General features: G+C 39.1%; 1 protein-coding gene across 7 annotated transcripts in view; it reads right to left on the bottom strand.

Annotated features, from left to right (window-relative positions):
• The window catches only part of F8 (coagulation factor VIII), a 132,167-nt gene that overhangs the window by 79,676 nt on the left and 38,348 nt on the right, over window positions 1–14,143 (bottom strand). For all 7 annotated transcript variants that reach the window (XR_005833981.1, XR_005833984.1, XR_005833983.1 and 4 more), the window contains exons 5-9: window positions 12,133–12,201; window positions 8,991–9,095; window positions 6,924–7,145; window positions 4,438–4,699; window positions 3,981–4,152 (exon numbers count right to left, since the gene is read on the bottom strand). Coding sequence is in view for 3 of the 7 variants with exons in the window: in XM_040626611.1 (XP_040482545.1) it covers window positions 3,981–4,152; window positions 4,438–4,699; window positions 6,924–7,145; window positions 8,991–9,095; window positions 12,133–12,201 (830 nt within the window). In the remaining 4 variants the exon portion in view is untranslated. The remainder of the gene's footprint in view (window positions 1–3,980; window positions 4,153–4,437; window positions 4,700–6,923; window positions 7,146–8,990; window positions 9,096–12,132; window positions 12,202–14,143) is intronic.

Raw genomic sequence — 14,143 nt, 5'->3', positions numbered from 1 at the left:
ACAGTCAACAAAACTAAGAGGCAACCCACAGAATGGGAGACGGTATTTGCAAATGACACTACCAATAAATGAACTGAATTCTAAAGAGTGGCAAATTCCAACCAGAGAGTAGGGACACGTGAACAGGTTTGCTTTGAAAGCACAGGCAGGAAACACACACACACACACACACACACACACACACAAGGAAAAGAAAAGAAAGCACAGGGAGAAGAGACAGATATCTTACAAGTAAACAAGGAGCAAGTAGCTGAAGTTTAAACTAATTCTTAAAGGCTAAGTTTGGGTTAAAGTGACAGTGCAACACACCTGAGAGCCTCTGACATGAGGTAGTCTTCACTCATTCACAAACTCTTCTGGGTGCTCGGGAGAAAGACGGAATGGAACAGGAGACAAAGAGAGCTCTCCTCAAGGAAGCACATGAAATCCTGCTCACTTCTCAGACCTCTCACTTATAGGAGGCCAAAGCCTAAAGCCACTGGAGGAGAGGTAAGATATATTCCCATTCCCAGGTCCCAGGCAAAAACCCACCAGTTCTGAGACAAAAGTAGAAGCAAAGACTCCTGCTTCTGGAAGGAAGGGTAGGAAGCCTTCTCAGTCCCAGGATCCTGCACCTATGCAAAGCAGGGGCTGCTGTTGGTTGAAGCACAGGGAATTCTTTCCCATCCAAGACCACTACTGTTACAAAGCAGAATTTCGTTGTCATGGGTTGGGGGGACGGACAAGAATGTTGAGAAGGCCCCAACCCCAACACTCAGCTCAAGAAGGCCTGCCTAAAATTGGACCTGGAATGGGAAAGCCAAGGACTCCCTTGTTCCCACGATGAACTGAACAATGAATAACAAGCCACTGCTGGGAGAAGGACAAGAGTGTGGAGAAAGACAATTATCATATGGTTTCTCTCACCTATGGAACATAAGAACTAGAAAGATCGATAGAAGAAAGGGATATAGAAAGGGGGGGTAATCAGAAGGCGGAATGAAGCATGAGAGACTATGGACTCTGAGAAACAAACTGAGGGCTTCAGAGGGGAGGGGGGTGGGGGAATGGGATAGACTGGTGATGGGTAGTAAGGAGGGCACGTATTGCATGGTGTACTGGGTGTTATACGCAACTAATGAATCATCGAGCCTTACATCGGAAACCGGGGATGTACTGTATGGGGACTAACATAATATAATAAAAAATCATTAAAAAAAAAGAAGCCTGGGAGGGGGAAAATTTGTCTTTCACTATATATATATTTTGCCTTTTGAATTATTTTTACTGGATAATTCAAAAATAGGTAAATAAAATTTATGAAGAAAAATTATACAAGAATAGCTAATTAAAATGTTGAAGAAGTACAATCAGGGAAAACTTGCTCTACAAATATCAAAACACAGGACAAGGTTGCAGTCATCAAAACAGTATGGTAACAGATCAATTAAAGAAAACAGATTTTAGCAATTTAGTATATAATAAAGAAGGCATTTTTAAACTAGTGAAGAAAAGGTCAATTGGCCCAGTTAGCACTCATTTGGGGAAATCCTTATTTGACACTATACACTACAACCAAAAGTAACTTCCAGAGCAATTAAAATCCTTCTTGTAAAAATAAAACTGTAAAAGTATAAAGAATAAAATATAATAGACTATTTTTATAATCTGGGGTGATGAAGACATTCCAAGGCAGAAATCATAAATGAAAAGTATCCAGAAAAATATAAATAAAAAGACTGATAAAATATCTTGACTGGAGGGGCGCCTGGGTGGCTCAGTTGGTTAAGCATCTACCTTTGGCTCAGGCCATGATCGCAGGGTCCTGGGATCAAGCCTCACATCATGCTTCCTGCTCAGCAGGGAGTCTGCTTCTCTCTCTCCCCTTCCTTCTCCCCCCTGCTCATGCTCTCTCTCTGTCAAATAAATAAATAAAATCTTCAAAAATAAAAAAGATCTTGACTGTATAAAGATCTTTGTACAACAGTACAAGTGACAGACTGAGAAACATATTTGAAAAATAACAATGTGCCAATATCCACACTGCATAAAGCCTTTTACAAAGATGTAAGCAAGAGACAACCATCTTAACAGAAAACTGGACAAAATTTCAGGCAATTTGCAGAGGGTGTCATGTAAATAGTGAACAAACATGAAACAATATGCAGTTTCACTACTAATCAGGGAAATGCAAATGAAGACATATAAATACTTGGCTCATCAAATTGGAAAATTTTCTGAAGGCTTATAATATATATTGTCAATCATGTGGGGGAAAGGATACTCAGACACTCTTGGCGAGGGTATAAATTAGGGCAGAATTGCTGAAGGCACTTCAGCAATATCTAACAAAACTCCACATTGGGAAAGGCAGTCTTACGTGCACAGTCTTTGGACATCTGCTTGGCCATGTAAGAATGCGCCTTGGGCCTGAGACCCCTCTTTACCAGGAGCTAAAGAGCCCACACAGCCTATGGCAAGCTTATCACCTCGTGTGGGAGCATCTCTCCCTGTCTCAGTCTCAGTGGGTGCTCCTTTGTTCTGCTTAAGCATGGGCATCAGTTGCCCTCAGGCATGCCCTCAGCTTTCAGTATTTCATACTCCCTGAGGGAGAAGCTGGGATCCTTCTGTCTCAGCACAAGAGGGATACACAGAGGCCAACTGCCCTGCGCTGGCTGCACACTATTGGAGCTGACCTTGCCCTGTCTCTTCTCTATGTAAGTAGAAGCATTGTTCCACCCAGGGCTTGATTGCCTTGTGTTTTCCTTGGTGACTCTGCTACCAAGATGCTGTGGGCAGAAGTATTTGGACTTCTATTCCTAGTGGTTGGCATGTAATGTAGTTGGAGTCCTCCTCTGACACAGGGGAACCTGTAATAGGTTCATGGTGTTCTGCTCAACACTCTTTCACATTTTTGAGCAGTTGAGTTGACACAAACAACCATCTAATTCCAAATCACTTGTGAAAAAATAAACCCCTATTTTTTTTTAAACCCCGGCTTACTGAGTATCCTATTCTTTGCAGCATAAGCCTTCTTTTTTTTTTTTTTAAGATTTTATTTATTTATTTGACACAGAGAGAGAGACAGCCAGCGAGAGAGGGAACACAAGCAGGGGGAGTGGGAGAGGAAGAAGCAGGCTCCCAGCGGAGGAGCCTGATGCGGGGCTCGATCCCAGGACTCTGGGATCACTCCCTGAGCTGAAGACAGACGCTTAATGACTGAGCCACCCAGGCGCCCCAGCATAAGCCTTCTTAATACTTATCCTATATCAGGGGTCAGCAAACATTTTCTGGAAAGGGCCAGACAGTAAATGTTCTAGACTTTGTGAGCCATATAGCCATATCTAGTCTCTGTCGCATGTTTGTCTTATTATTATTATTTTTTTCTTTACAACTCTTTAAAAAGATAAAATCCAGGGTGCCTGGGTGGCTCAGTGGGTTAAGCATATGCCTTCAGCTCAGGTCACGATCTTGGGGTCCTGGGATTTATGCCAGGATTGAGCCCTGTGTGGGGATTCCAGTTCAGTGGGGAGTCTGCTTCTCCTTGCCCTTCGGCTCCTCCCTGCCGCTCATACTCTCTCTTATTTGCTCACACTCTCAAATAAATAAATAAAACCTTTAAAAAAATGAAAAGGTAAAATCCTTCTAAGTTCACACCTGTCCAAAAACACACTATGAACCAAATTAGGCTCACAGGCCATAGTCTGCTGATTCCTGTACTATATAATTAGTGGGAAAAACTATATAAGGATATGTATCAAAGACTGTGTAATGAGTGTTTCAAAGGGGTGACAGGTTTAATAGGTGGCATTAAATTTGTATTCTATATACTCGCATTTTTAAAACAAATTTATAACCTATATTATTTGTATAACATTTATAATTTTTAGAAGATCACATCCATTGGAACATAAGACTGAATTATGAAGCTTTTAGAAACTCAAAATTCTCCAGACTTTGTCTTCATAATTACCCAACCTTATTTCTCTTCCTCAACTTACCAACAGTGTGTCTCCAACTTCTCCATAAAGTAAAGGTCCCAGGATTCCTGATTCATACTGAATAGCTTCACGAGTCTTAAATGTTTCATCTGTGTATGCCATAAATCGGACTTTTTTGTACTTCCTACCAATCCGCTGAGGACCATTGTTCAAATACAAATTTTTGTAACTTCTGCATGAGACACAAATAGATGAGATGTTGGGATGGAGAATTCTAGGTAGAGGACATGTGGCTTAAATCCAGTTCTAAAACAGCTGAAATGATTTAATCGATGGAAAGGCATGAGAAAAATACAAGTATCCCTGATGCTTAGCTATGTTAGTAAGGCTACCTATTATTTGATTCCATATCTGTACCTAACCATAAACATGGCTTGAAGATTTGTTGTTTTGAATAATTGGGAATAACCTTTTAAAAATGTGGAAGAGTTCACATCAAGAGCTTAAAAGTGCTTACCTATCATTGGCATTGGGGCCTGAGGGAGCATAGTCCCAGTCCTCCTCTTCAGCAGCAATATAGTGGACCCAAGTTTTAGGATGCTTCTTGGCAACTGAGCGGATTTGGATAAAGGGAGAAGAGTTGTCATCATCAAAGTTAACCACATCCATGTCAGAGTCATAAAGATCATCATCATAATCTTCGTCTTCTTCATTATTTTTCATCCGTAGTTGGGGTTCCTCTGGGCAGCTATCTACTTTGACATAAGCTTCCATACCACCTGGGGTCAGACAAACCAAACAATGTCAGATTCCTATAAGACTTGCCTTAACTTCTACAACTTCATTGTCTCTCATTAGGCCTTCAAGACCCTCTCCTAAGTGTTCCCTGCCCCCACACCAATACCCTTATCTTGCCACTCTCCTATAGGGATTACCTTCCCTGTAGCTGGCACTTGCTGGTTTCTTCCTATGATCTTTGCACTCACCATTTCCCTTCTGCCTGATTCTCCTCCAGTATATGTTTTATCCATTTTTCAAGACTCACTCATTTGCTCTTATAAGATGTATGAATATTTCCCTTCTGGAACTGGCTCTGAACTTATCATTCTCCAATTTCCTAATTATATTTTCAGCATTTGGATGCCTAGGTCAGACCAACTCCCCATTCTGCCAGTTACCTAATGATTTCTATATGTACTCCATCGGATTATGATACAGACCGTTGATTTAATAAGTTTATTAGGAAAAATGTCAGTGTAGATATAAATTTTAAGACATTCCAAGTTCATAAAAACATGAAAAGGTACAACTTAGAGTTAAGGAGATATATGTTATATATTTTTAGAGCATGTCTGCCTGTGACTAGTTGTAAGGCCTACAGCAAGTCTATTCAACAATCTCAATCTCATCTTTGGCTTTATAATATGTGGATAGTAATAATTCCCACCCAATGTATGCTATAGGGCTATTTTGAAAATCAATACTAAGAAGGGCAGACGTATTTACTAGATGATGGGGAATATGGTAGATTTCAGGAGCAGCAAACAACTAGTCTGCGGTCCATTCTAGATCTAAAAATAAAAGGTTTTGTCTGTGGTCCAATAAGACAAAGCATTTTTCTGAAAAATGAGGATTAAAATCAGTGGGAAAAAGTCAAAATAATAAAACAAAACATAAAATAAACTCCTCAAACTGGGTAACAACTAACCTGCACACAAGTAAACCTATAGGATCAATTTTGTTTGTCCCCTAACATCTTGTCAAAAGTCTCATAAATATTATGTAACAGATGAGGAAGAGAGGTCCCTATTCTTCATCACTACAGAGGAGTATAAACAAGGTCACTCATAGAACATAACGGGGAAATAGTGGATACATGGCAAGATCAAATCTCTTCTCCAAGGCAAGCAAGGAATCTGAAGAGGGGGTAATACAAGAGTGCTAGAGCAAACAAGTGTGGTTAGACACAAAGATTAGGCCTCCTCAACATGTTTCTCCAACAACCCTCATGGGCCACAACGGAGGAGAAGACAAAGATGGATGTTAGATTTATCCAATGTTAAGAGTTAGTAGAGTAAATATACAAGAAGGAAAATGGGGGTGGGATGATCATGTTATATGAATTTTTAGTCTAGTTACAAATGAAGTCACATTAACAATAATTTGAAACCGGAAGTATTATTGTCCCAACTTGCTCAGACAGGACCTTTAACCCTTTGCAAAGTCCTCATTAAGGAGTCTTTGAAAACCTCACGTGGTGTTTCACATATGCTCACCAATTCCACTCCCACATTGTCTGCTATCCCTGACAGGCTCTGTATTTCCCATGTCTCTCATCTCCTTGCCGGTATTGATGGAGTGCCTCCATGTAGAGCAGTAGTGTGGTCTTTCACAGTGAGTACTGCCATATCCTCTTTTCTTTGCTATTTATTGCTCTGGGCATCACTACTGCTAGCCTGCAGCCCTTATGATTAGAACCTAGGCAATGTTGGGCTTTTTTTATTTCCGTAAGTTTCTCATAAACCATCTCTTCAGGGGCGCCTGGGTGGCTGAGTCATTAAGCGTCTGCCTTCCGCTCAGGACATGATCCCAGGGTCCTGGGATCGAGCCCCACATTGGGCTCCCTCCTTGGCGGGGAGCCTGCTTCTCCCTCTCCCTCTGCCGCTCCCCCTGCTTGTACTCTCTCTGTGTCAAACAAATAAAATCTTTAAAAAAATCCATCTCTTCAGCTATGACCTACAATCCCTCTCTCCATATTATTAAAGCCTAAGTAATGGTATCCAGCCAGGAAACCAACGATATACTGTCCTCCCCACTTTCACCACCTCATTAGTCCCTAAAATGTCTCCCCTCCACTATCATAGTCATTTAAACTAAAAATTCACCAGCACTACTAACGCTCAAGCCCTCTTACATTCAAGATAAAATCTTATACTGGACAGTGGACAGTAAAAGAAGAAATGAATATTTATGATACTCATTTTTAAGATCAACAGACATTACCATGTTGGTGAGAAGGGATATGACAAAACAGTAGAAACTGGCCAAGGTCCATCAGGGATGTCTGAGCAGTAAGGAAAGTTATTGGTGAGATCTCTAGGGAGGCCTGGCGATGATTCCTCACAAGAAATGTGTGACCTTCAAGAAAAACTGAGTGCACTTCAGGGGTGGTGCCCATTCCAATCACATGCCAATAGATTGATCTCTTGTGACATCCAGTCAGACCTATAACATAGGAATAAGACAGTTATGGTCAAGAAGTAGAGAATTTGAAATGGAAAACACTTTCTAGGATAGGATGGACAAACTGACCTTCAAATTTTTTTACTGACTTTCCAAGGATGCTGGGGTACTGCCAAACCAATAGCTCTTGCCAAGGTCACCAATGAGTGCTGTGCTGTTAAATCCAATGGACACTTTTCAATCATCTGCACCTGGTGACCACTCATTCCTTCTTGAGATTCTCTTCCTCCCTTGACCTCTATGCCAATACCTCTCTGGGTTTTGTTCCCCTATTGTTTAGATAGTTCCTTCTCCCTGCTTTCCTGACCCTTCATTAAATGACGGATCACCTAGGACTCAGGCCTAGGCTTATTCTCTTCTTAGTAAATATTTTCTCTTTGAAAAATATCAAAATTATGCAAGTGAGAGTTATTCTTCTCACCACTCTCACTTCTTAAATCCAGTCTGACACTAATTATGGCAATATAATTAATAATACTAATATTTACTGAGCACTTGTTTTATATCAAGCACTGTCCAAACTATTTTACAAGTTTTAACTCATTCACCTCCAGTAACTATATGAATGTAGAAACTATTGTTATCAGGAGAGGAAACCGATACCCAGAGAGGTTAATTAACTTGCTCAAATTGGCACCCAAGCAGCTGTATGTTTAGATCTCACACTGTTAACTACTAGGGCACAGCTGTATCATATTTTGACTCCTGAAGCTTTCAAATATACATATTTTTTCACCATCATTACTAACCCCAGCATCTTAATACAAGCTAGCTACCATTATCTCGTCTGTCTCAAGTCCAAACACTATTAAGGCCTAGAAAGCTCTGAATGGTATTGCCAATTTAGTTCTCATGTCTTTGTATGGGACCTGTTTCTCCCAGGGGAAAGCTGTAACATCTTCTCTTTGTTCTCTGAAATTTCACAATCATAATTTTGTGTGGGGATCTTTTTTTATTTATCCTGCTGGGAAATTTGAATATGAAGACTCTAATATTTTCATCCTTAACACTTTCTTCTATCATTTCTTTGATTTTTAAAATCCGTTTTAAAATGTATTCCAAATCTATTTTTGTTTTACTTTCTGGGAGATTTTCTCTATTCTAACTACCTTCTATTGAGTTTCTATTTTGACATTCATATTCCTAACTTTTGTGAGCATACTCTTGGTTCGATTGTTTCTGTTTCACAGAATCATATTATTACTTTATTGATGCAGTATCTTCTTGAATCTTTATGAAAATACTAAGTAGACCTTTTGACAAGTTTTCTTCTAAGTATTATCTCTTTTTCCTCTGGGATTATTATTATTTTTTTGTTTATCTTGCCTATCCCTTTCATGGTTCAGGTTTCCCTTAAATATTTGTTCATCCTTGACTGCCCACCTATATTTAAGCAAAAGGAAAGAGAAATCTGTGAGTTCTGTGTACATGGGCAGGCCTTCAGTTTTAGGTGACTGGAAGAAGAATCAGCCACTCCAGTTTAAGACCACACGAGAGGCCAGAATTCAGTGGGCTTTCCTTGGGATACAGAGCTGTCTGAGGAGAACCAGAAAAGAGAGCTCTAGTGGTGAATGCAGAAGACCCTGAGGATTTTTTTAAAAAGATTTTATTTATTTATTTGAGAGACAGCATGAGAGAGCATGCACGGAGGAAGGGGTTGGGGGGAGGATCTTAAGCAGACTCCCCATTGAGGGCAGTGCACAAAGCAGGGTTCCATCTCATGACCCTGAGATCATGACCTGAGCTGAAACCAAGAGCCAGATGGTTAACTGACTGAGCCACCCAGGTGCCCTGACCCTGAGGATACTTGAGCAGGTGTGCACCTACCTGGCAGAGACCTGTTTACATAGCCATTGACTGTGTGCATTTCATGCTGGACCTGAGCAGATGCAGGACCCAAAGACTCATTTGTTTCTGAGTGCCAACTTTTCCCTGTTGAGAGAAGAGGCAAATATAGGGCCAGCTAAGTGTCTGTCTCATGAATCACCCTTCCTCCCTCCTTCCATCCCTCCCATGGGGCAAAGACTGCTCACACCTTAAGCATTTCTGTCAGCACAGTAGGCATGGATGACTTGCCCTCAAAGTTAGTAAGAGAAAGGCAGAAGACAATTTCCAAAAGGCAGACATTTCTTGCTCAAATTGATTATTTCTCCCTATATTTGTCCATGACAGTAGATGGGAAGGGATGATGGCAAATGATAACTAGAAGGGAGAATATTGGTTAGTTTGTGCCACGAGGATTTCATTCTATTCATTCATTGACTCATTTAAAAGGGAACAGATGAAAATCATTTTGGAAAAAGGCTCTCAGTCCCTGCCCCCTTCTAATTGCTTCATTCAGATTGTAGTAATGAAAACTCAAGAACCTGAAAGCTTTCCACCAACCTCCTCCATGAAATTAATAACAATGAAAGCACTGTTAATATTATTATGGGACAGCCATCTCCCTGAAGTTATCCCTTTGTGTAAAGGACTGGCAGCTAATGCTGAAAGTTTCTGAAGCACCCAGCCTTTGGGGAGTTCTCATAAGTTCCTTTATCTGTTCATCTACTAATCATTCATTCATTCATCCAAACATATTTACTGAGCACCGTTGAGTGCTAAGCACTGAGGACAGAGAAAACACAGTCTCTGCCTTTAATGTGCTTACAATTTAGCTTGAATAGAGAAGCTGACAATTATAACAGAGTGAGGACTAATGTAACAGAGATTAGAACAGCTAACACAGATGCAGAGACGAGAAGGAACTTCACTTTATTTGAAGGGAAAGGGATATAAAACCAAAGAAGCAGGCAATGGTGATTTAGTGTGATAAGGAGGAAACTCCAGGTGCCGTAGAAACATATAAAGAGGCATCCAACCCAGACTGGAAGGAGAAGGAAAAACTTAAGTTTTTTTTCCTGTACAATGAGGCAGGAAGAGGAGCAGAGTGAGGCTAGACAGGTCATCAACAATAATGGAGTGTCAGGGGACAGGAAAAGATAGGGAGACTAGTCAGGAGAGAGATGATGGGGTCCTCAATTCAGAAGAGGCAGTGTGGGAGGATAAGATGGGAGAGAAGATGATCATGTTGTTGTGTATATAATGATTATATTAGGAGGAGGAGGTGGCAGATTATATTAGGAGTGAGGACCTACTCTGCACCACATAACGTTCTAAGTTACCTTATTTAAATCATGTACTTAATCCCCACAACTATCCTATGAAGAAAGTACTACTATTTCAATTTTCAATAGGAAACTGAGACACAGAGAGGTTAAGTAACTTGCCAAATAGAAGCACATGGTAGAATGCTGGTTGCCAGGAGCAGAGGGGTGGGGGGAATGGGGAATTGTTGTCTAAAGAGTACAAACTTTCAGTACCTTTTTAAAGATTTATTTTTTAGAGAGAGGGGGAGGGGAAGAGAGAGAGGGAGAGAATCTTCAAGCAGACCCCCTGCTGAGCATGGAGCCCGACACAGACGTTCAATCTCACAACCCTGAGATCATGACCTGAGATGAAGCCAAGACTTGGACACTCAACCAACTGCACCAGTTTTAAGATGAGTAAGTTCCAGGGATCTACTATACAGGTGTGATAACTACGGTTAATACTACTGTACTGAACACTGAAAATACGCTAAGGGAGTAGGTTATATATAGGAGCACTCATCACACACACAAAATAGTAACTATGTGAGGAGACAGATATGTTGATTAGCTTGACTATAGTAACCATTATCTTTTTTATATCAAATCACGTTGTACTCCTTAAATATTCATATTTTAAAAATTTGTCTTAAAAAGACACATGAAAAGATGCTCAACTAAATTACTAATCGTCAGGGAAATACAAATCAAAACTGCAATGAGATACCACCTCACGTTACTCAAAAATGGCTAGTATCAAAAAGACAAGAGATAACAGGTGTTGGCTAGGTGTGGAGAAAAAGGAAGCCTTGTGCACTATTTTTGGGAATGCAAACTGGTGCAGCCACTGTGGAAAACAGTATGGAGGGTCCTCGAAAAGTTAAAAATAGAACTACCCTATGATCCAGTAATTCCACTTCTGGGTACTTACCCCCAAAATACAAAACCACTAATTCAATGGGATATATGCACCCCTATGTTAACTGCAGCATTATTTACAATAGCCAAGATATGGAAGCAGCCCAAGTGTCCATCCATAGATGAATGGATAAAGAACAGGTGGTATGTGTGTGTATATATATGCCATAAAAAAGAATGAGATCTGGCCATTTGAAGCAACATGAATGGACCTAAAGAGTATTTCACTTTTGTTAAGTGAAATAAGTCAGAGAAAGAGAAATAATGTATTGCTTCACTTTTACGTAGAATCTAAAAATCAAAACAAAGCAGAAACAAACCCACAAACACAGAGAAAAAATTGGTGGTTGACGGCGGGGGGGGGGGTTGGGGGATGTGCAAATAGGTGAAGGGGGTTAAGGAGGTACAAATTTCCAGTTATAAAATAAGTAAGTCACAGGGATGAAAGTACAGCCTAGGGAATATAGTCAATACTACTGCAATATACTTATGGTGAGCATTTCATAATGTATATAATCAAATCACTATTCTGTACACCTGAAACTAATATGTCAACTATACTTCAACTAAAAATCTTTTTAAAATTTAAATTAAAAAATAAATAAAATTTTCTGAAAATGATAAGAGAAAGAATTTAAAAATTAGAGCTAAAGGTCTTTGTTAATGGATTTAATGAGGGAGATGAGCCCAGCCTGTTACCTAGCTCCTCTATCTTCTTACCTGATAGCTCCCAATGGAACTCAGGCTGTATTTTTTTCTTGAAATTCAGTTTCATCCCCATCCCCTTCATTCCTGAACAGTAGGTTATGATCTTTCTATAATCACTTCCTCTGGACAATAGCAGCCCTCATTCTCAAATACCAGATTAAATTAATATATTCTATTTTTTCAGGAGCCCCAATTTCAGATTGCAGCTCACTAACCTTCATCAAATACAGCAAAAAGTAGTACAAATTCATGCAAGATCTGTGTCCTTTCTTTGGCCAGACTCCCTGAAAAAGAAGTGAGAACATTTATCTTCTACTGAGAATCCTATTATAGGAAATCAACACTAGGAGGAGACATCACTTCATCTGCTGCTTTGTCTCTTGGCCTTCTGTTAACTTTACCATAGTATTGCTTCTTTGGTGTCAGATGTCCTATACCAGTGCTTCTAAAACTATTTGGGGTAAACGACTTTTTTTCATTTCAATTTTGCTGCAGACCAGTACTTATGTAAAATACAAGAAAAATGTTTTTTTTTCATTAAAAAATGAATTACTCAAAAAAATGAAATTAAAGAAACATGCAAAATATAAGCCCATATAATCATATTTCATACATATATGCATTTATTCAGAACAACACAAAAGAGAAATATTGCAAAAACTGTAAATACTGTTCTTGGAATATAGGCAATTAAATATAGATAATTTCTATTATGCTTTTAACTTTTTTTACTTTTGCCAAGTATTATGACCAAAATAACAATGATCAATATTAAACACCTATAATCATACTTTAAGTGAATACTATGTATACCAATATTTCAAATTGTTAATGTTACACTCATCTATGGAACATAAGAACTAGGATGATTGGTAGGGGAAGAAAGGGATAAAGAAAGGGGGGGTAAACAGAAGGGGGAATGAAGCATGAGAGACTATGGACTATGAGAAACAAACTGAGGGCCTTAGAGGGGAGGGGGGTGGGGGATTGGGATAGGCTGGTGATGGGTAGTAAGGAGGGCACGTATTGCATGGTGCACTGGGTGTTATACACAACTAATGAATCATTGAACTTTACATCAAAAACCAGGGATGTACTGTATGGTGACTAACATAATATAATAAAAAAAAAAGAAAGAAAATTTCCCAATCAAATGAAGAAATATAATGCTAAGAAAGACAACCAACAACAAAAAAAGAAAGACAACCGACAAATTCAATAATTAAAGCATGAAACAAGTTCATTTGTAACATTAACAATTTTTTTAATGATTTTTTATTATATTATGTTAGTCACCATACAGTATATCCCCGGTTTCCGATGTAAAGCTCGATGATTCATTAGTTGCATATAACACCCAGTGCACCATGCAATACGTGCCCTCCTTACTACCCATCACCGGTCTATCCCAATCCCCCACCCCCCTCCCCTCTAAGGCCCTCAGTTTGTTTCTCATAGTCCATAGTCTCTCATGCTTCATTCCCCCTTCTGTTTACCCCCCCTTTCTTTATCCCTTTCTTCCCCTACCAATCATCCTAGTTCTTATGTTCCATAGATGAGTGTAACATTAACAATTTGAAATATTGGTATACATAGTATTCACTTAAAGTATGATTATAGGTGTTTAATATTGATCATTGTTATTTTGGTCATAATACTTGGCAAAAGTAAAAAAAGTTAAAAGCATAATAGAAATTATCTATATTTAATTGCCTATATTCCAAGAACAGTATTTACAGTTTTTGCAATATTTCTCTTTTGTGTTGTTCTGAATAAATGCATATATGTATGAAATATGATTATATGGGCTTATATTTTGCATGTTTCTTTAATTTCATTTTTTTGAGTAATTCATTTTTTAATGAAAAAAAAACATTTTTCTTGTATTTTACATAAGTACTGGTCTGCAGCAAAATTGAAATGAAAAAAAGTCGTTTACCCCAAATAGTTTTAGAAGCACTGGTATAGGACATCTGACACCAAAGAAGCAATACTATGGTAAAGTTAACAGAAGGCCAAGAGACAAAGCAGCAGATGAAGTGATGTCTCCTCCTAGTGTTGATTTCCTATAATAGGATTCTCAGTAGAAGATAAATGTTCTCACTTCTTTTTCAGGGAGTCTGGCCAAAGAAAGGACACAGATCTTGCATGAATTTGTACTACTTTTTGCTGTATTTGATGAAGGTTAGTGAGCTGCAATCTGAAATTGGGGCTCCTGAAAAAATA

Source organism: Ursus maritimus (assembly GCF_017311325.1).
Source record: "Ursus maritimus isolate PB19 chromosome X unlocalized genomic scaffold, ASM1731132v1 scaffold_X1, whole genome shotgun sequence".
Lineage (NCBI taxonomy): Eukaryota > Metazoa > Chordata > Mammalia > Carnivora > Ursidae > Ursus > Ursus maritimus.
The sequence above is the reverse complement of the archived record's forward strand: the minus strand, read 5'-3'. Positions and strand labels throughout refer to the sequence as shown.